Raw genomic sequence first — 21769 nt, 5'->3', positions numbered from 1 at the left:
ATGCAATATTATCATTATTAACAACTCTATCTCTATTTAATAAACAAAATTCATTGGTGTGTAAAGTCACACATTGAGAAGTATGTAGGGTAATAACCAGACACTCAAGCAGCAGAAACCAAAACCTCTGCAAGAATTTCACTCTTAGAGTACTTTAGTAGAATAATGTAAACCTGAAAGTCTTAGATTATACAAACTGAAATTAGGGAGTATTTCCTGAAGCTCTGAGAACTGTACCTGTATACCTAAATTTTTTTTCACAGTTATATGGCTTTTGAGTAGGCAGGAGGGAGAAGGTACACAAAGTGAGGAGATAGAGGCTTTAGGAAGGAAAGAATACTACTCAAACATTTTTCAACCATCCTCGGAACAACTGACTGACACCTTCATTTTAATGATGGAAAGAACAATTGTGAAAGGTTTCCACATTCAAGTAACATTCAGTGTCATCTACATGTAAAATGGAACCATGGAGCCTTAAAATGAACGCAGTGTGAGTGTAAATATATCTGCATTAGCAAAATTTTATATGCTACCACTTCTTCTAGGTCATGCTTTTCCACCAGAGGCCTGGCATTGAAAACACCAACTGATACAGGTATTTTTAAGAACATAATGAGTCAGTTCCTACCTCTACATAGTCCTTGGCATGGCCCCAATCTCGCTTGGCATCCAGATTTCCCAAGCTGAAACATTCCAGTTGTCCAAGGTAAATCTTAGCCACTGACCGGCTAATTTTTCTAGTAACAAAATTAGCTCCTAAAAAGAGATAAAATGATGTATGTATTATCAGATAGTACATTTGACATTTAACAGTTTGGTGAACCAAATCCAATCTCAGCCTCTAGGCATTTCTTTCATTCTCCCCCATTCCCCCTCCTTTAAAATAAGAATGAAAGAAAATGATCACTAACTGTCATTTAGATAAGTTAAGAAGCTCTAATTCTATGTGTCACATCAGCTCTACTTTCATAACAAACATTTTTCTTTGGGGGACGTCTTAACATTCCTAATTTGCTGCTGCAATATGTGACCCAGGCATTAGGCCAAAGAAAAGCTATTGGAATGCCAGTTTTTAAACAGAAAATTCAAAAGGGTTGTACAAAGGGAAATGCCAGAATGGAAGACAGACATCTAAGACCACCCTGATTTTTTTTAAGAACATAAACAACGTATGTTCCTATTAATAAAGCTATTTTGGAGCTCATGGGGAAAGGGAGAGGAGTAGCTCACAGGCTATAACCAGTTACAGGAAACAAACAAGAAATGCATTTGGGTTGCCAATAAGTGGTGATCATTCTTCTTTGGAAACTTGCAAACCTATCCAGTTATAAATTATGACACAGTTCCAACTCAAAAGTTTCTCTCTACTATACTTACTGAAATGCCACCTTCCAAATTCACTTAAGTGCTATCTACAGAAATGGGCTCCTGAATTCTGCATAAATATTTTGAAATGATTGGAGGAAAGGTGCCATGAATTGAAGAAAGAACTGAAATTGTTTTATGTTCTCTGGTCTTAATGAAAGGTTCTACTTTTTAAAAGATTATAGAGAAGGACAAAATAAAAGACACTTTGGAGATGATTTTACCCATGGCTCTGTTTCTAGGTAAGGTTAGCACAAAGCACCAAATTCTCAAGGTAATAATACACATAAAGTCAATGATGGCTTCATACAGTTTAGATAGATTACTATCACAATTTGTCACATTTCAATAACTTTAGCTTTGTTCTTTTGCAGATTAAGCAGGGAGGTTAGTTATGATGAAAGCTTTTGGTTTCTAGAGAAACTGGCACAGTGATAAGGGGAATTTTTCTAAATAGGTTTACTAAATTTTGGCAAGAACATGGCCCAGGGCAAGTGCCAACATATACTAGATCACTGACTACAAAAATTTGGTATATGCATTTATACCAATGCCATCATTAAAGATGACAATGGGATTTCTATGGAAATCTAAATTTTCAGTTTTTCTTAGCAGCTCATAGAGTACATTAATAAATCCAAAGTTTCAACTTTCCATGGCAGTTTATAAAACAGAGCTCCTTCAAAAACCAGACTTTCAAAATGAAGAAATATTAAATAGGTGCAATCCTTCTCAATCTGCTACCCATTAACAATCTTTTATTCTCCACTGACTTGTAACAAATAAAATTAAATTTATAATTAAATGTAGATTTCTTGATGTCTGCCTTTTTCTTTTAATATCAGGACTATACTATCATTACAAATATACTAGATAAACTAGTGATGCCATATCACTAAATAAAGTTCCCAACAAAAAATAGTTCAGATTATTCTCTTTACTAGTAAGCAAATGTTTAGGGGTCAAATGGAAGCATGTGACCATGTTCAATGCATCTAGGTCCTGTCCTTCCCTATTTATTCTTTCAAATAGTATTAACTGAGTACCTATCAAGCACTAAGCACTGAGCTGGGGAACTTGGGAGTGATGCAGTAGCAGCTACTCAAAGTAGTAGAGAGAGGGTAAGATAGACAAATCAGTGCTGCCAGAAGTGAGATGACAGATTTGCAAGAACAAAAACAGTCAAATCTGGTAACTCAGTAGCTGGATGTGGTCAGGAAACACCCACCAGAGAAGCAGCCTGCATGGAGTCTCCTCATGAGGTCATGAAGCAACTAATTAGCTGTGAGACAAGGACAGTGCTCCAGGCACATGCAAAGGCAGTGCAGGGGTTTCCAGCAGGCCTGTCTTTAAATCCTTATCACAAGCCTGCAATGATCATGACCTCAAGACCTCTAACAATGGCTATCACTTTTAGCACCGCACTGAGCTCTTTAGATGAAAAAACTCATTTAGTTTTCAGACAAACCCGAGAACTAAGAACTGTCATTACCCCCATTTTGTAGGCGAAGAAACTGAGATTCAAAGAACCTATGCAAACTGACCATTTTAAAACAGATTTACATCAGTGACTGTAAAATTATAAAGCCCAGGTTCCCTCCTTGACGGGACAGAATGTCTTGCTAGGAGATGTGGAACCTTCCTTATCTGCATCCAAAAGTTGTCTTGGATAATGGTCAAGTTTATTTGAATATGTAGTTCTCAAAATGTAATTTTTAAATATGATTTATTGTTAAACTGGCTTACATACAACACCCAGTGCACATCCCAACTGTGGAGTGCCCTGCTCAATGCCCATCACCCATTTTTCCTCTCTCCCACCCCCATCACCTTCAGTTTGTTCTCTGTATTTAAGATTTCTTGTGGTTTGCCTTCCTCTCTCTCTGTATCTATTTTTCCCCCTGCCTTCCCCCATGGTCTTCTGTTAAGTTTCTCAAGTTCCACATATGAGTGAAAACATATGATATTTGTCCTCCTCTGACTGACTTATTTCAGTCACCATAATACCTTCCAGTCCCACCCATGTTATTGCAAATGGCATGATTTCATTCTTTCTCATTGCCAAGTAGTATTCCATTGTGTATATAAACCCCATCTTCTTTATCCATTCATCAGTTGATGGACATTTAGGCTCTCTCCATGATTTGGCTATTGTTTAAAGTGCTGCTTTAAACATTAGGGTACATGTGCCCCGATGCATTAGCATTCCTGTATCCCTTGGGTAAATTCCTAGTACTGCTATTGTTGGGTCATAGGATAGTTCTATTTTTAATTTTTTTAGGAATCTCCACACTGTTTTCCAGAGCAGCTGCACCAGTTTGCATTCCCACCAACAGTGCAAGAGGGTTCCCGTTTCTCCACATCCTCGCCAGCAACTGAGGTTTCCTGATTTGTTCATTTTAGCCACTCTGACCAGTGTGAGGTGGTATCTCTGTGGTTTTGATTTGTATTTCCATGATGATGAGTGATGTTGAGCATCGTTTCATGTGTCTGTTGGCCATCTGGATGTCTTTTCTGGAAAAGTGTCTATTCATGTCTTCTGCCCATTTCTTCACAGGATTATTTGCTTTTCCGGTGTTGAGTTTAGTAAGTTCTTTATAAATTTTGGATACTAACCCTTTATCCGATATGTCATTTGCAAATATCTTTTCCCATTCTGTTGGTTGCCTTTTAATTTTGTTGATTGTTTTCTGTGAAGTGCAGAAATGTTTTATCTTGATGAGGTCCCAATAGTTCCTTTTTGCTTTTAATTCCCTTGCCTTTGGAGATGTGTTGAGTAAGAAATTGCTGTGGCTGAGGTCAAAGAGGTTGTTGACTGCTTTCTCCTCTAAGGTTTTGATGGTTTCCTGTCTCACATTTAGGCTTTTCATCCATTTTGAGTTTACTTTTGTGTATGATATAAGGAAGTGGTCTAGTTTCATTCTTCTGCATGTTGCTGTCCAGTTCTCCCAGCACCATTTGCTAAAGAGACTTTCTTCCCTTGGATATTCTTTTCCTGTTTTGTCAAAGATCAGTGGCCATACATTTGTGGGTCCAATTCTGGGGTCTCTATTCTATTCCATTGGTCTATGTGTCTGTTTTTATGCCAGTACCATACTGTCTTGATGATTACAGCTTTGTAATACAGGCTAAAGTCTGGGATTGTGATGCCTCCCACTTTGGTTTTCTTCTTCAATATAACTTTGGCTATTTGGGGTCTTTTGTGGTTCCATACAAATTTTAGGATTGTTCTAGCTTTGAGAAGAATGCCGGTACAATTCTGATTGGGATTGCATTGAATGTATACATAGCTTTGGGTAGTATTGACATTTTAATAATATTTATTCTTCCAATCCATGAGCATGGAATGTTTTTCCATTTCTTTGTGTCTTCTATTTCCTTCATAACCTTTCTATAATTTTCATCATAATGATCTTTTACATCTTTGGTTAGGTTTATTCCTAGGTATTTTATGGTTCTTGGTGCAATTGTAAATGGGACAGTTTCAAATATTAATTTCTTAATGTTATTCTTTATAATAGCTTTCTTGAGATATAATTCACATACTATATAACCCATTCATTTAAAGTGTATTATTGAATGGCTTTTAATACATTTACAAAGTATACAGCCACCATTACTAACATTTCAGAACATTTTAGCACCCCCAAAAAACACTTAGGCAGTCACTTCTCATTTTCCCCAAAGGCCTCTTGCCCTAAGCAACCACTTATCTGCTCTGTCACTACAGATTTGCTTATTCTGAACACTTCATATATAAACAGACTAATTTTTGGTCTTTTGTGACTGGCTTCATTTTAGCGAACATTTTCAAGGCTCATCTATGTTACAGCATAAATCAGTACTTCATTCTTTCTTTATGGCCAAATAATATTTTATTATGTGGATATACCACATTATTCATTCATCAGTCAGAAGGTACACATTGGGTTGTTTCAATCTTTTGGTGATTGTGACGAATGCTTATGAACACTTATGTAGAAGTTTTTGTACCAACATCATGTTTTCATTTCTCTTGGGTATACACCTACAGGTGGAATTACTGGGTTACAGGGCAACTCTACATTTAACCTACTGAGGAAATGTCAAACTGTTCTCAAAAGTATCTGCCATTTTACACCAGCAGTAAACTGGGTTCTCATTTCTCCACATCCTTCCCAACACTTGTTACAGTTTATCTTTTCTGGTAATAGTCTTCCTAGTGAATAGTGAGTGTTATCTCAGCATGGTTTTGATTTGCATTTCTCTGATGACTAATGAGATTGGGCATCTGTATTTTTACATGCTATTGGCCATCTGTATACCTTCTTTGGAGAAATGTCTATTCAGATCCTTTGCCCATTGTTTAATTGTGTTGGTTGTGTTTTTACTATTGAGTTGTAAGACTTTTTTTTTTTTTTTTTTTTACATATTCTGGATCCAAGTCCTTTATTAGATATATAATTTCCAAATACTTTCTCACATTCTATAGCTTCTCTTTTCACTTTCTTAATGGTGTCCTTTGAAGTGCAAAAGTTTTTGTTTGTTTTTTAATTTTGATGAAGCCCAATTTGTCTATTTTGGAGTAATACGAGCTTTAGGTGTCATATCCAAGAAGACTTTGCCTAACCCAAGATCATAAAGATTTTCTCGTATTTTTTAAAGTAAATTTTTACAGACTTTGTTTTTACATTTAGGCCTCTGATTAATTTTTCAGTTAATTTTAGCGTATGGTGTGATGAAAAGGGTTCAACTCCATTCATTTGTATGTGGATATACAGCTGTCCTGGCCCCATCTATTAGAAAGGTTATTTTTTCCTCCTTTGTATTGTCCTGGCACCTTATGTGAAAAATCAATTAATCGTAAATGTGTGAGTTTATTTCCGACTTTCAATTCTTTTCCATTGATCTACGTATCTATCCTCATGACAGTATCCCACATTCTTAATTACTTTAGATTTATGGTAAGTTTTAAAATCAGTAAGTGTGAGTTTTCTGACTTTGTTTTTTTTTAAACATTGTTTTACTTATTCTTAGTCCCTTGAATTTCTTTGTGAATTTTATATTCAGCTGGTTAATTTCTGCAAAAAAAAAAAAAAGCCACTGGAGATTTTGATAGGGATTGTGTTGAATCTGCAGGACAATATGAAGAAAGAATACTGTCATCTTAACCATATCATGTCTTCCAATTTATGAACACAGGATGTCTTTCTATTTACTTAGGCCTTTTGAAATTTCTTTCAGCGATGTTTTGAAGTTTCCAGAAAATAAGTTTTGCTTTCATTTTGTTAAATTTGTTCCTTTGATGTTATCGTAAATGGAATTGTTTTCTTTAATTTCATTTTCAGATTAATTTTAAACGTTGTTATCATATGCTTCACTAATTAGTTTTTGGAGAGGCTTAAAATTATTATTTTTTTAAATTTGCTCTCTTCATTTTTACTCCTTATCACCTGCTGTTTTTGGGAGAGAACCATAAAAATAATTATATATTAGAATGAGACCTTAGAGGCCACTTTGACAAACCATCCCAAGTGTGCAGGTGGAGAAAGACAGGCAGAGAGGCTGAGCAAAACTGCCCAACAGTCAGGACAAGCAGGTAAGCCTGATCCAAGCCTGTCTGGCTTGCTTTCCCACCTGTGCTGATTTCACTAAGCCACAGTGCAATGCAGGAGGTATCCTTCCTCAGATGAGATTATTTAAGTGGTTGTGCATTATAACACGTGGATAATGGACCTCTCGTAATTATTTTAAATGTACACTTGATTTCTAAGAGCCTTAAACTAGAAGACCTTAGTGTCAAGAAATGAAAAGTTAGCCCAATGAACTGACCAAAGGCCAGCTCTGATAGCTACTGGCTATGTGATCTTGCACAAACCATTTAACGGCTCTGAAGTTACAGTCTGTTCTGTAAACTATCAATATAGTGATATGTGCCATGTCAAATGTTCCTGTATCTGAAACAACACTGTAGAACATAATCATTACTGAAATGTAAGGAATTAGTATCATCATGTTCTCATTTGTAAAACAAGGATAATAACAATACTTACCATGTAGATTTGATGTTTAAGTGAGAAAATCAAGGTGATATGATTAGCAAGTTCTCAATAAATGTTAGCTATTATGATAATTATTACATTACAATGTTAGTGGTATCTATAACTAAGCATGAATGAAAGTTCATATTTCTTACATCTTTTATGACGAGGTCTCTTAATTCTCTGATTTTGAAAATCTAAAGTTGAGAATTGAGGTAAATAGTCAAAGTCAAATGTACAGACTCACACAATGAAAGCACTAATAAACATTTCTTAAACCACTGAACGTTACTTTGTCAATGTAAACTCATTAACATAGAAAAAAAGAGTGGTCACATAAATGTATATCCATAAGAAAAAAAATTAAGATGAATTTTAGTCCAAATCTTAGTTCTAAGTCTGAGATCATGAGTTCTAGCACAGATAGAATGAAAAGAACAGAATTTCTGTTTTGCCAATGTTGCATATAAGAAAAACTGCCACATTAAAAAACACCAAGATATGCTGGATAAAGCATTAGTATTATTAATTTAAATTCAAAGCTGAGTCTCAAAAAAGTACTCAAGTGAAGGGAAAGCTCCAAAGCACATGTCTGGGTGGACATTGAGGGCTCTGGGCTAAGAACATGACTGGAATACCACCTCAGGACCTAGAAATAGGCTTTAGCTTTAATGTCCGAGCTGAGGCAAAGGACATGGCCTTGGAAGTGTAACACTGGAAGTAGGGTTATATACTCTATGAGTTATTAATAGTTCTGTTCCCTTTATAAGTGCCATTACCTTAAATAAGCATTTTAACTTTTCAGTTGCTTTATCTATAAAATGGGATAATAATCCACTCTAAGGACCTAGTAAGATACTTAGTTTAAAGGCTGTATAACTCTATATCATTGTAAAGTACTTCTATTAGCTATAAATGTTTATTGTCTTGGATATTTTTACTGTGATAAATCTTTTAAAATAGTAAAATCTTTTTCTTCCACATTTGTCTTTATGTGACCTTCTCCACAGTTAGCCCAAGTCTGGAGAAAGAACAGAACTGTATCAAATAGTCAAAAAGAAAGAGTTAATATTCATCCCTATCATTCAAAATAGGATTCCGTAACAAGAGAGTAAGTTTGAAAATAAGGTCATGGAAAAGTAATTTTCTAAATAAGTTTAGTGTATCAAAAACCAAGAGTGGTCACAACCCAAAGTTTCTCACACATTCTGATGGGCAGGCATGTGGCCTGTGGTTCTTGTAAAAAGGATGAAAAGAGCTAGCAGGTGGGGGGTGCCCAGGCCACCCCGGGCAGTGGAGGACACCAGCAGAGGCAATGTTCCAACCTAGCTTCTGTGGGATAACAAGTAAATTATATTGAAGAAATCATCAAGAGGAGGAGACTTCAACCTACTTCATGCTGGAGACTCTGGAGAGATCTCCTTAGGATGCCACCCAGACTGACCTGGGATAGCTGCATCAAGATACATGAAGCAGTATTATGAGGCTCTCTTACAGGGCATGGGCAGTGGTGTGAGAGCCAACAGGCCTGCCCTGCAGCCCTGAGTGGGCTGGAGGCGGTGAGGGAGGATGCTCTGTAGTTGAGGCTTGGAGGTAAAACCCGTAGGATATGGACTACATCTTACATGTAGTGGGTCAATAGTCCACCATGCCAATGAAGGATGGGATGAGGCTAACTCACTCCAGGAGCCTATGGAAAGAGAAGCCCCTGAATTTTATAAGCAGCAGACACCAAAAAAGAGCCAAGCCTGCCACCTCCCTGGCCATTAGGCAAGGGAATGGCTTGTATCAGCAGCTCTGCAACTGAGATCAGCAGTGTGCCGAGCGTACCATGTGGGCCTGAGGATTCCAGTTGCCTCCTTGTCAACACCAAGTCAAATAAGCCACATCTGTGTCCCAGATAGCCAGATGCCATCTCAAAGACAAACAAGGGAAGAAGATGGCATGCCTAGAGAAACTGGCTTCAATACTGTAATACAGCAGACAATTACATTTTTAATTGAATTTGGTTTTTGTTTGTTTGTTTGTTTGTTTCATTTTATTTTGTTTGAGAAAAGTTTAACCTTTAGGGACTGTATGACTTTCCTGTGGCTGCCATAACAATTTACTACAAACTAGGGGGCTTAAAACAACTGAAATTTATTCTTTCACAGTTTTGGAAATACAAGTCTGGAATTGAACAGGGCCAAGTTCCTTCTGGGAAGTCTAGGGGATAAACGTTCCTTTGCCTCTTTCTGGTTCCAGGCATTCTTGATTCTTGGCTTCTGGCTACAATCTCTTCCTCCATCTTTACACCATCCTCTCCTGTACATCTATGTCTTTGCCTCTTCTGTTTCTTATAAGAACACTTGTCATTGAATTTAAAGTTTACCCTGGTAATTCAGGATGATCTCCTCGTCTCAAGATCCTTCATTTAATTATATCTGTAAAGACCCTTTTTCCAAATAAGATCACATTCACAAGTTTCTGGAATTAAGAAGTAGGCAGATCTTTTTGGGATCACTCAATCCACTATAAGGATCACAGATTAGAACATTTGAGAAAATGATAAAACATAAATCAAGCACTGTTATATTATTTTAATAACATCTTAAGAGAATGATATATCTTTCATGAGCACAACAAACAGTATCTGGTTGCAAAAGATTAATTTAAAGGTGATAAAATAAGTTTCTTCTCTATTGTAACTCTTAAGTTTGCCTCAGTTAATCTGAGTAGCTCCCAGAGTCTCTCCTTCAGAGAATACACATCTATTTATAATTTTGGACTGGAAATGCCATGCATATTCCCATATTTACCAATTTCCCTTTTCATCATTCCTTCTTGAATCTTCCTTCTGGCATAATTTCCTTTCTTTTGAAAATGTATCCTTTTGAAATCCCTTTAATGTAGAGAAATTGGCTCATATTTGAAAGATAATTTTGCTAATTTCACAACTGCAGGGTGCAAACTATTTTCTTTGAGCATGCTAGAGGTATTATTCCATTGTCTTCTGGTTTCCATTTTTTGCTATGGTAAGTGTGAGGTCATTCTATTATTCCTTAGTAGGTCATCTTTCTTCCTCCCATTAAAGATTCTCTCTTTGCCTCTGGTATCCCAGAATTTCAATTCAATGTGTCTAGATACGTTTTCTGCATGATGTACACAACACTTAACAGTGTCTCTTATAGCAGGTCTGGAAATCTCTCAGTAACCATCGCTTCCAATATTGCCTCTTCATCACTCTATTCTGTTTTCTTTTCTCTTACTATTTGCTTCTGGGAAGGAATGTTAGACATTCTTATTTTGCCTTCCAAAATCTTAATTTCTTTCTTCCTCTTCTTCCTCTTTCCTTTCTTCTCCACCTTCTTTTATTTGTTTGTTTATTTATTTATTTTAATAATTTTCACCTCTTTATCCTTCTCTGCAATGTTCTGGGTAATTTCCTGAGATCCATTTAATTTTCCTTCAGCAGTCTAATATTTTAAAGTCAGCCATACAATTCTTTGTTTCCATAATTATTTTTGTTTTTATGTCTAAAGTTCTCTTTGGTTCTTTTTCAAATCTGCCTGGGCAGTTCTATATTCTGTTGCCGCTTATTTATTTTTTATGATTTATCAATTTATTTACCTAGAGATATCTTAGTAATTTTATATTCTGAATTTGATAATGCCACTATTTAAAGTTCTTGGGGGGACTAATTTCTTGTTTTTCTCCTGCTGAATATGACTGATGGTAGCTTGTTTCCTTGTGCATTTGATGACACTCAGAATTCATACTTAGTAATCTTAATCTGCTGGAAACCAGAGGACATGTCTGAGAATGACTGTTTCCTCCTGAGAGGGTCTATGTGTGTTTCTGATGGAAGTCAGGAGATGCTAACCTCTACAACCTTTCATCCCCTTCCACTGTGCCCAGGTTAATAAGGTTCTGCTCTTCTAGTTTGTTGCTGTCTAAGGCCAAAACTGAGCCTTCTAATTAAAGAGGTTGGACATTACCTAAAGGTCTATTAAAACTAGGTAAACAGGACTGGATACCACTTTGGGGTCCCTAGTGGTCCCCACCTACAGTTGGGAGGCAATTGTCAGGAAGATGAAGACAGATTTAGAGAAATAAAGATATTAAAAGAAATTATTTGCTCTGTATAGCTGGATGCAAAGCAAATAACTGTTCCACCCAACACATATTTATTTTTATTTTCATACTAGACATTCAGAAAAAATTTATTTTTATGTTTTCTTTTAAACGGAGTATGCCTGTTCAATATGTATGTATGTATGTCTTTGGCTCAAATATGATTACTTTTAATAATTTTTTTCACACAACAGGCAAATATGCTTTTTTTTTTCCTTATGAAATTCTGAACTAGAATATCGTCTTGTCTTGTGGTTCTTCCCCTTTACACTGGGCCTCACTTCCTGTGAGAACAGATGATTAAGACCTGCTGTGAGATCATTCCAGCACCAACACACAGGAGGCAGCTCAGATATAGAACTAAAGCCAAATTCCTAATTTCCTGGCTTTGTTCTTATATCTAATCCTTACATCAATGTATGTGTGAGTATGTATACGCACATATGCCTTGTTAAACTTTTTACTATAATACCGTAAAATATACCAATAATATTTATAGTCAAATATCTTCTAAACCAAAATTTTAAGGAAAAGAAGAACTGACAAAATTTATAACATATATCATAAATTATCAGCATTAAACTTTAAGACATGAATAGCAGCATACTTATTGCAATTAAAGAATTAGATCATCTGTTAAATCACCATCTTTACCACAATGTACTACCCTCTGTACAAAACAGAGGTTTTGTTTTTATTTTTGTTTTTATAACATACAAAATACAACAATGGACATTTTATGATGATCAAATAGAACTAAGGGAAGAAACATTGAGGGAGATACAGTAATTCCTATGAGGGATAATTCTGCTTACCACATTAAACAAAACTGCTTCATTCTGGCCCTGCCATTATACTGTCTAACTCCCAAGAAGCAAAGTAGCTGTGATTGTGTGGCAATTTTCATTGTTAGTACATGCACATGTATACACAAATATGTATGCTGAAGACATACATATAAATACATGCAAAATATATCCCTGTCAGCATCCAAATAGTATGTGAAGTAACCACAATTTCTCTAAGAAAAGTTTTATTTCATTGCCCAGTACTTCATCCAAAAGTTGTAGATTTAAAGATTTTTTTGGAGTTAGATAAAGTACAAAGCCCGTTTGGATGCTATTCATTGCAAAACAGAAATCATTCCAATTTATCCTGAACCCCTCATGAACCTCCGCCCTGGGGCCCTGCATTCCCCCCCTGTGGTAGTCTCTGGCCACCCCACTGGGAACTGCCTGGGCCGTGGCTCGCTGCAGACAGGGTGTAGAAAGAAGAGACACTGGGAAGGTCATGGCTGACTGAGCAGACTGCAGAGATCAGAGAGCTCATACCTCATTTGCTCACCAAGTCCTGCCAAGAGCAACACTATTTAACTGCAGGTACTCAAAATCCAACAGGCATGCTTAAAGGAATCTCAGGCTTACAAGAGGACCATTCACAACGTGCATTTGTCGAGGATAGCTACCACCTTTTGGCAATTATTCATAAATATATGTTTAAAGAGAAAGATTCAAGCTACTTTGCTCTTTGCATCAAATGTTCAATGCCTTTTCTACCGAGATTAAGATGATTCAAATTCACAAATCTTCATTTTCAGGGTTTCTCAGCTTTAGCACTATTGACATTTGGGGCTGACCTGTACATTACAGAGTGTTTAGCAGCATTCCTGGCTGTTACCCAAGAGATGCTAGTAGCACCCCCTTCTCAGCAGTGGCAACCAAAAATGTCTCCAGACATTGCCAAATGTCCCCTGGGGAAACAAACTGCCCCCCTCCTTGAGAATCACTGCCTTAGTCAAACAAACGAATCCGGACAAAGACAAAATCCCACAAAATTAAAACAAATTTATATATAAACGCTAACCTTACCCACAGATACACTGTGTTATTTTAAGTCTCTCCATTCATTTGATACACTGACGAAACTATCAGAGAACTAATAAACATGAAATATTTAAATCATGATGAGACAGGGTGAGTCTTCATCTAAAGTCAAAGTGAATATATGAGTCTGGCCTCCTGAGGAGGGTCTAGGTGAAAGCACACATTTGGGAACCATTGATGTGTGGATGGTATTTCAAGTCCTGAAACCGGCTGAGACCACCAAGAGAGGGAAGTGAGCAAGAAAACAGAAATGGTCCAAGAACCGAATCCACTGACACTACAACATTTAGAGGTCAAACAGATGAGGAGGAAGCAGTGAGGCTGAAGGAAAACAAGAGCAGGGAAGAATCCGGAAAGTCTGGAAAGCGCGTGCCCAGGAGGTTGTTAATCACCACGACTGTAGGTCAGGGAGGAAGACAGGGGACAGATGGAAAAATGACCAATGGGTATGGCAGACTCAAGGTGACTGGCGACCCTGATCAGAGAGCCTCAGAGGAATGTAGTCAGAAATCCGATGGGTGAGAGGGTTAAAGACAGAATGGAGGAGAGAAAATTTTATTTCAAGATGGGAGAAAAAGTAACATTTGAAGGGAGAGATCTAGTGATGAGGGAGAAATAGAAATGATCCAGGAGAGAGGTGAAAATTACTGGTGTCACACCTTTGGGTTGGTGATTCCAAACAGGGCCTAGTGGACGAATGTTGAGTTCTCCAGACAGCCCATCCACGGGCATAGGAGAGAGGGTAGAAAGAACAAAAATTCAGATTAAAAAATGTGCAGATGTTCCCTCTGAGGGCTTCTATTTCCCTCTCAAATCTTAAACAAACACTTCCCTCTGCTATATGATTTATCCTCCTGTCCACAATGTCCATCCTCACAGCAGCATTATACCAGTTGTCCAAGCATACAGAACTCCCAGTCTCTTGTTCATGCAGATTCCTTGGTCTTTATTTCCTTCTTTTTCATATAATGAGCCATCACTTTGACCATTTTCTTGCTAATACCCTTAATTCCTTTGCTCTCCTGGCTGTTCCACTTCACATACTCTGCAAAACCTCATATCAATATCAATGTCTTTCCTCCTATGTTGTGGCCTGAGTGCTGTGGGAGAACACACCTATTCTAATTATGCTCTCCAACTCAAGCTAAGCTCCTGCTGCCTGGCTGGTAATCATTTTATGTGATCTGCAAGTCTCCATCCGGCTTTCCTCCTACTCACCTCAGGGGATATAACCTTTATCTCACTCTAGTCTCCTTTACCTCAGCTGACATGATTTTTTAGATGTCACTGCTTGATGAATGGGCTATCTACCCAGCTACTTGGGAATCCCCTTTGACTCTTTCTCATTCACATCTGCCAGTCAACTGCCCAACTCCTACTGCTTCTACTTCCCAGACATTCCTACAGAACTTCCAAATCAAGCCTCTAGTAGACCATGATAGTGATGGCTGCCTAATTTGTAGATGCCCCTGAAGGACATTTTTGTGTTCCTTCCTTCTTTGCCTGGTCCTAATGGCAGTGGACTGACTCTGCCTTTCTGACTGCACTGACTTATTCAAAAGCATGAACGGAACCCACGCTGACCCAAAGAACCACAGCTACAGTGACTGGTTGAGGGACAGGCACCCCATCATGGCAGGCCAATTAGACTCCTTCCCTTGGCCTTTTCTAAATAGAGTTGAGGGAGCATAGTGAGACTAAAGCTGGTAGTGACCCTAGTTCTGGTTTCATAGAAGAAAGTGGTTTAAAAAGACAAAACCAAGACAAAGAAAAATGGAGACAAGAGACAAAGAGAGAGCACCCTGAAGATATATGACTTCTGGTTCCAATTGTCACTAAGGTCAGGCCAGATACATCTCTGTCATTCCCACAGTTGGGTAATATACACCCAACCTGCCATCTAACTCTACTTATTTCGCTCAAGCCTAGTGTGAGTTTTGACATTTCTAAACCTAGATTCCCCACAGATGCACAAGTCCAACTCAGTGAAAGATTTCATTTAGTCCTCCTACCAGATGCTCTTCTTGCTTTGAGAGAAGTCTGTTTTAAAAACTTACAGTTCCTAAATGAAAATCTGATCACAACCCCCTCTTTCTTCCGTGGTAACAATATCTCTGTGTGATCTGTCATCCATCACCTTCTAGCTTCTCCACCTGCCCCTTTCCTACCCCACAATTCTCTCCAGCAGCATCCAACTGTACAGGTTCCTCAGCAAGCCTAGGTCCCTTCTCTTTCTCTGCATATGCCTCCTCTGTGAGAAACATCTTTATCCATATTTTGCTCCCCAATTGTCATACTTCAAGTATCACCTTGATGAAAGGATTTCCTGAGTCCTCCCCTCACCAATAGGTGAGCTGTCCCTCCTCCATACTCTTCAATCACCCTTGCATATGTCCACCTGCTTTTATTACACTTCATTGTAATTTTTAGTTTACTTATCTCCACTGTGAGATTTTTACTTTTTCTAATTTTTTTAAATGTTTATTTTTTTTTAGAGAGAGGTGGGAGGCGGGGCAGAAAGAGAGGGAGACACTGAATCTGAAGCAGGCTCCAGGTTCTGAGCTGTTAGCACAGAGCCTGTTGCAGGGCTTGAACCCACAAACCACAAGATCATGACCTGAGCCAAAGTCGAACGCTTAACCGACTGAGCCACCCAGGTGCCCCCACCGTGAGCTTTTTAAACACAAGCATTATGTTCTTCATCTCTTTCACCAGAGTCTAGTATAGGCCTTATCACATGATAGGTATTCAATAAACATTTTCTGAACAAGAAAGAAGTAGGAGTATTCAACAGTTTAAGGAATAGGGTATCTTTTCATTGGTAAATACAGTACATCATGAACTTAGTTCTTCTATTTCTTTTGCCACAATTCTAGATTCTTGGGAATGATTAGATACTTAAACTAGTATGTTTGTTTTACAGGGACATGTATACAGTAAGCATAAAGATAACATTACAGATACCAGTCAATGATGAAGAAATTATCTGTCATACTAGGCAGCTTATCTCTCTTCTGACACATTGTAGTCATAATTTCTTCTCACCATCCGTATTTTTCAGGACCTCTGTAGACTACTCTTACTTCAATCTACAGTAAGAGGTAGGGAGTGGGGAGAGGTAAGGGATTGATGCAGAACAATCAAACTTTGTTCTGAGAGAATATATGCAATGTATACAAGAATGAAAAAGCATGGGAATAATATAGAGAGATATATATTTTTGAAATCAACTCATTTTTACAAAATGACTTATTGACATTAAAATGCCTTATCTGACATCATTCTATATTATGTTTGCTGTATTTCAGAATTGACATATAGAGCTATTTCACAGGACAATGTTCGTACTTCTATTTGACATTGCTCACACTGACCCTCTAGGATTCAGTTTCTTCTTTGGCTTCCATCTTGACTCAAAATTGTAGTGAAATTTGAGAAGTAAAGCAGAGCCCATTCATACAAATTTCATGTTCAAAGTAACTTTAAAAAAACAGTATTGGCATATAGCCATTCCAGTGTAAAGACTGCAAAGTAAGAAAATCTTCAAAAGGGCTTTGATTCAAATTTTCATCTGATAGAAAATGGAGGATAAGACAAATATCTATAAAATGAAGCAATTGTGTCTCCTTACACAATAATCTTACTTGGTAGTCATGACTTTGTTTCTGTTATTCTCTTATATCACAGAAAAGTAAAGATATGCAGTACCCCAAAAAACAAATGAGTACAAATGATAGTTTTTCACCCAAAGAAAGCAACTAATATTTCTTCTTCTGTAATAACTGTTGCTGATACGTGGTTTGGACTTCAGTTTATGAAATATTTTTCAAGAAGGGTCAGACTCCAAGGGCAAGAGTAATCAGAAATAAAAGATGAGTTATAAGTATTGGTTACCAGTCAATAAATGCCACCTTAATTGTTGACATGGAATAAATATGTAATACTAAGGAATGAAAAACACAAGGAGGGGAAAGTATGACTTTCTTATTTGTTACATAGTCCCTCTCTGCTACTACTATCTATGCTTTCTTGATATTCCTGATCTATTTGGGGTTCTCAGCTGAAGGCCCAGGGAGTCTGATGGTCACACAAATGACAGTAGCATATCTAAGGCACACCAGAGCAGAGACAGAAACTATTCCTGATTATCATAGAGAATGAAGAATAAATTCCTTTTTCTGGAAATTTAGGTAATGATTAAAAAAAAAAAAAAAAGCATTCAGTCAGTACGATGATTAATTTTGAGTCAACTTGACCAGGCCAAGGGGTACCCACATATTTGGCTAAACATTATTTCTGGGTATGTCTGTGAGGGTGTTCCCCATAAGATTAGCATTTGATTGAATCTATAGCCTGAGCAAAGCACACTGCCCTCTTTAACGTTGGTGGGCCTCATTCCATCCCTCAGAGGCCTGAACAGAACAAAAAGGTGGATAAAAGGAGAACTCCTCCTCTCTGTTGGAGGGCTTGAGCTGAGGCATCTGTCTTCCCCTGCCTTCTCCTCCTTACACTGCAAGTGTGAGTCCCCATTCCAGGGCCTTTGGACTTAAGACTGGAACTGTATCTGGATCTCCAACTTGTTGACATCAGATAATGGGACTTCTCAGCTTCCATAATCATGAGCCAATTCCTTACAGTACATCTCATATAGGTATAGATATCTCGTATTTTTTCTGTTTCTTTGGAGAACCTAATAATCGGTGTTATAGAAGACATTTTAAGACATGCTGACCCTAAACCATAATATGCAAGGAAATAAACTGTTACACAATTACTATTATTATTTTTTTTTTTGTCCAGGGAGTCTTGCCTTGAATTTTCGAGTCTGCACATACTGCTCTTGAGGCCCCTGTTTGATTTTCATGAAAGGAATGTCTGTGAGCTGCAAAACCCAATATTCTTCACATCAGTTTGTAAAAACAAAGATTGTTGCCATCAGTGAAAAAGCAAATTTAAAAATTATTTGACAGTGTATAAACAATATTAAGAATTCTAAACAGTGAGGGTAGCTATCATTCATCAGTATAATTGATTCCCTAATAGTCTCTATAAACTAAAAACCATGCAACATAGTTTTTGAAAGTTAATACACTCAGTTTCAAGATAGCTTAGTCTCATATTGCCCCAGTTTCTATGTAAACTACAGGACAAAATTCAGGAAAAATAATTTGCTTCCACATCTTGCTTCATCATTTCGTATTTTCACTAATTAAATTTAGTGTTTAGCAAAACTAAATAAGGAAAACCAGGAAAGTCAAGAAGAAACAAAAATGTCAAATAGGAATAAAACTCTTGAGGAAAAATTTGAGGGTCAAAAAAGGAGTTGATGTGATTAGAATAAAGCTCATTTGGGAAATGAAGCATGGCTTAAGAGACAGGCCATCTTAGAAGTCAGCATAACGTAATGGATAATTGTAGGGGTTCTGGAGTCAGGCTGCCTGGGTTCAAATCTTGGACACTTCACTTACTATGAGAAAGTAATTTAATCTCTCCAAACTTCTGTCTCCTCACCTATAAAATGGATATAACCATTATAAAATGGATATAACCATAGCTTTACTATGAAGTTAAAAGAAATGTGAAAAACACAGCACTGTGTGCATGGTAAGGGCTATGTGTTAACTGCTATGTTACCATCATCATCATTAATATCACTAATAGTTTCAAAAGTTAAAACTTCTTAAAAATGCAAGCTATTAGCTCAGGAGCCCTCCATACTTCTCAAGAATGATTTGTGCTTAAAAATTCTGATCTTAGACACACTTAGAATCCAACCAAGGAAAATAGGAATATGCGAAAAACATCAAGCTAGTGTCAAAGACCTTGAAGGAAGTGGCCACAGGGCGTGTTCATCCCATCAGCTGGAGGAAAGGAGTGTGTGGCAGGGCAGCCACTATGGATGCTAACTAAGTAAGGCTTCACAGTGAACATTAACCACCCCCAGGAGCCTTTCCTCCTGACAGAAGTGCCATATTCTAAAGCTAGCCCATGGGGAGCACCCAACTCCTGAAATCCCTACCCCCAAGTCTATTCTAGAATAGCAATTTCATTTTCATGACCACAAAATTTAATTGACATAGTGATATTCAGCTATGTCTACAAAGTTCGATTTCTCTGTTAAAGAGATGTACACATGTCATTTTTTTTCATATATGGTATGAATTTTCATTATAGTGCTGGGTGTAGAACAATAGATTACATTCATTTTTAAAAAATAATTTCATTCCCCTGCTCCCTATAAGGAATATTTCCCTTTGTTTGCAGGTTAAGAAAACATTCCTAAATGTCTAGCACCTCAGATTAAATAGTTATCATAGGCTTCTGAGAGTGTACAGTCCTATGGCTGTCCACATGGGTATATATTAGTACTAAGGTTCTTAACAATACTCGTTTTGTCTGCCTCTAATAAAATTAATCAGTGCTCCTCTGAGAAACTCCTTCCTCTTCCTTAAAAAGAAATTTTGCTCCTTTTGTACAAATTCATTGTTAGGATTTTAAGAGGCACCTGGGCCAGGGTTGAGACATTTCCTGTGTACTTCAACCCAGCCTTCTTTAACATCTTGTGGGCACTGGGGCTTCCCCTATTCCATTGACAAAATTATGCTGCATACCTACCTTTTTCATGGCCAGGAAGTGTTTCTTTGTGATCAGATTGTATTTTCACTTCCTTAATTGCATCCCATTATGGGCTACTTATTCTCATGTGCATCCTGCTTTAGCACCTTTTAAGAAATCTTAAACATGCTAGATATTTAAAAAGTTTTATTATAATGACCTGCCTATTCTGGCAGAAATTAGCCTTATTGAACATAAATTTTGCTCACTCCAGGAATTTTTACCTTACTCATCATTAGGGTCTGTCCAGACCAGGAATGTCTATATAACAATAACTGAAAAGCGTTCATTAAACCAGGACTGTATGAAGATGGCAAAAGGATTCATTGAGAATGGTTGAGCCCAAACTCTAATAAGATCCAACAATTTATTAAGTTTGTTTTGGTAACTGCATGCCCCCCAGAATTCCATGAGTCTAGAACTATAAAGGAGGTTAAGAGTAGCATTAGGGTTCAACTTTTGCTGAGTCAGTACCCCTACCTGCAGAATCTCCAACAATTCTAGAAGTTGCTGGGATATTTTAAACATTCTCAAAACCAGTTATCTAAAGTTCTCACCCTCCTGGCATTAAATTAATTTAGGGAGGAACCACAATCACCTGCACCCTCCATGAGAACTTGAGTTGCCATATGGGTTCCTGATCCTGTGAGAATTCAGAGCTGCACAGGTCCTGAGGGTCCACAGGGAAATGTTCTCCCTCAATGAACTGTGCTTTACATGGAAGTGAGGGAGATGGCCCCTTCCTACCTCATGGTCTCAGTTCATAATCTGAGAGCCCCAAAGGAGTATTCCTGGCATCCCAAAGTCTCTAGTGTCACAAAATTCCTCATTACAAAAAAAAAAAAAAAAAAAAAAAAGTGATGCTGCCTTCTCATTGCATCATATCTCCTTTCTCATACCTAGTTAAGTGACTCAGCTTTAAGGGGTTGCCAATCCCACTCTTAATCTTAGTCTAGGCTAAATTTAGATTATACTTATTATAAATGTATTTATAAGTACTTAACAAACTATAAAAGATATTCAGTGGTTCTGGTAAAAATGTCCAATGCCTCCTCATCCCTCAACACACACACACACACACACACACACAATGATCTTGACCTAAGGAACTGCTCTGTTCTGGGCAGATTCTCTTTGTTGTGCCCCTTGCAGGCTGGTCTGTCCAGCTGGGTTTGTTCCCGCAAGTTTATCATTCTGTTTTAGTATTGGTTTATGCACTGGCCAAATGCTGTCTTTAAGCACTGAGTCATTATCAGCTGGTTTTTATGCAAGGCTTCAGTTCCTCCACTGAGCTTCCAGAATGCTTACTGTGGATCTGGAGTGCTATGTGGCTCTTTGATCTTTCTCTTTCTTTGCAACTAGTATTTTCTTTTTTTTCCTTTTTTTCTTTTAAGGTTTTATTATATTATTGAGAGACAGAGAGAGACAGAGCATGAGAATGGGAGGGGAACAGAGAGGGGGAGACACAGAATCCGAAGCAGGCTCCAGGCTCTGAGCTGTCAGCACAGAGCCCAATGCGGGGCTAGAACTCAGAAACTGCAAGATCATGACCTGAGCCAAAGTCGGATGCTTAACCAACTGGGCCACTCAGGTATCCCTGCAACCAGTTTTTTCTTATACCACAAGTTTTCTTCTGCAAAAGTGAGCATAGGAAAGTAAGATTTTAAACCCTTTATCTAGAAAACTCTTTTCTGCTCCGAGTTCAGTCTTCAAATGAACTCTGGGAATTAAACATTTCATAAACAACAGAAGTTCAGAACTTATTCTTAC

At 37.6% G+C, this 21769-nt stretch overlaps 1 protein-coding gene across 3 annotated transcripts in view; it reads right to left on the bottom strand.

The window, feature by feature from the left end:
• GMDS (GDP-mannose 4,6-dehydratase) overlaps positions 1–21769 on the bottom strand; it is a 623719-nt gene that overhangs the window by 303720 nt on the left and 298230 nt on the right. For all 3 annotated transcript variants that reach the window (XM_042938088.1, XM_042938090.1, XM_042938089.1), the window contains one exon: positions 632–759. In XM_042938088.1, coding sequence (XP_042794022.1) covers positions 632–759 — 128 coding nt within the window. The remainder of the gene's footprint in view (positions 1–631; positions 760–21769) is intronic.

The sequence above is a fragment of the Panthera leo genome, chromosome B2 (assembly GCF_018350215.1).
Source record: "Panthera leo isolate Ple1 chromosome B2, P.leo_Ple1_pat1.1, whole genome shotgun sequence".
Taxonomy (NCBI): domain Eukaryota; kingdom Metazoa; phylum Chordata; class Mammalia; order Carnivora; family Felidae; genus Panthera; species Panthera leo.
Note: the sequence above shows the minus strand (reverse complement) of the source record. Positions and strands in the feature narration are given on the sequence as shown.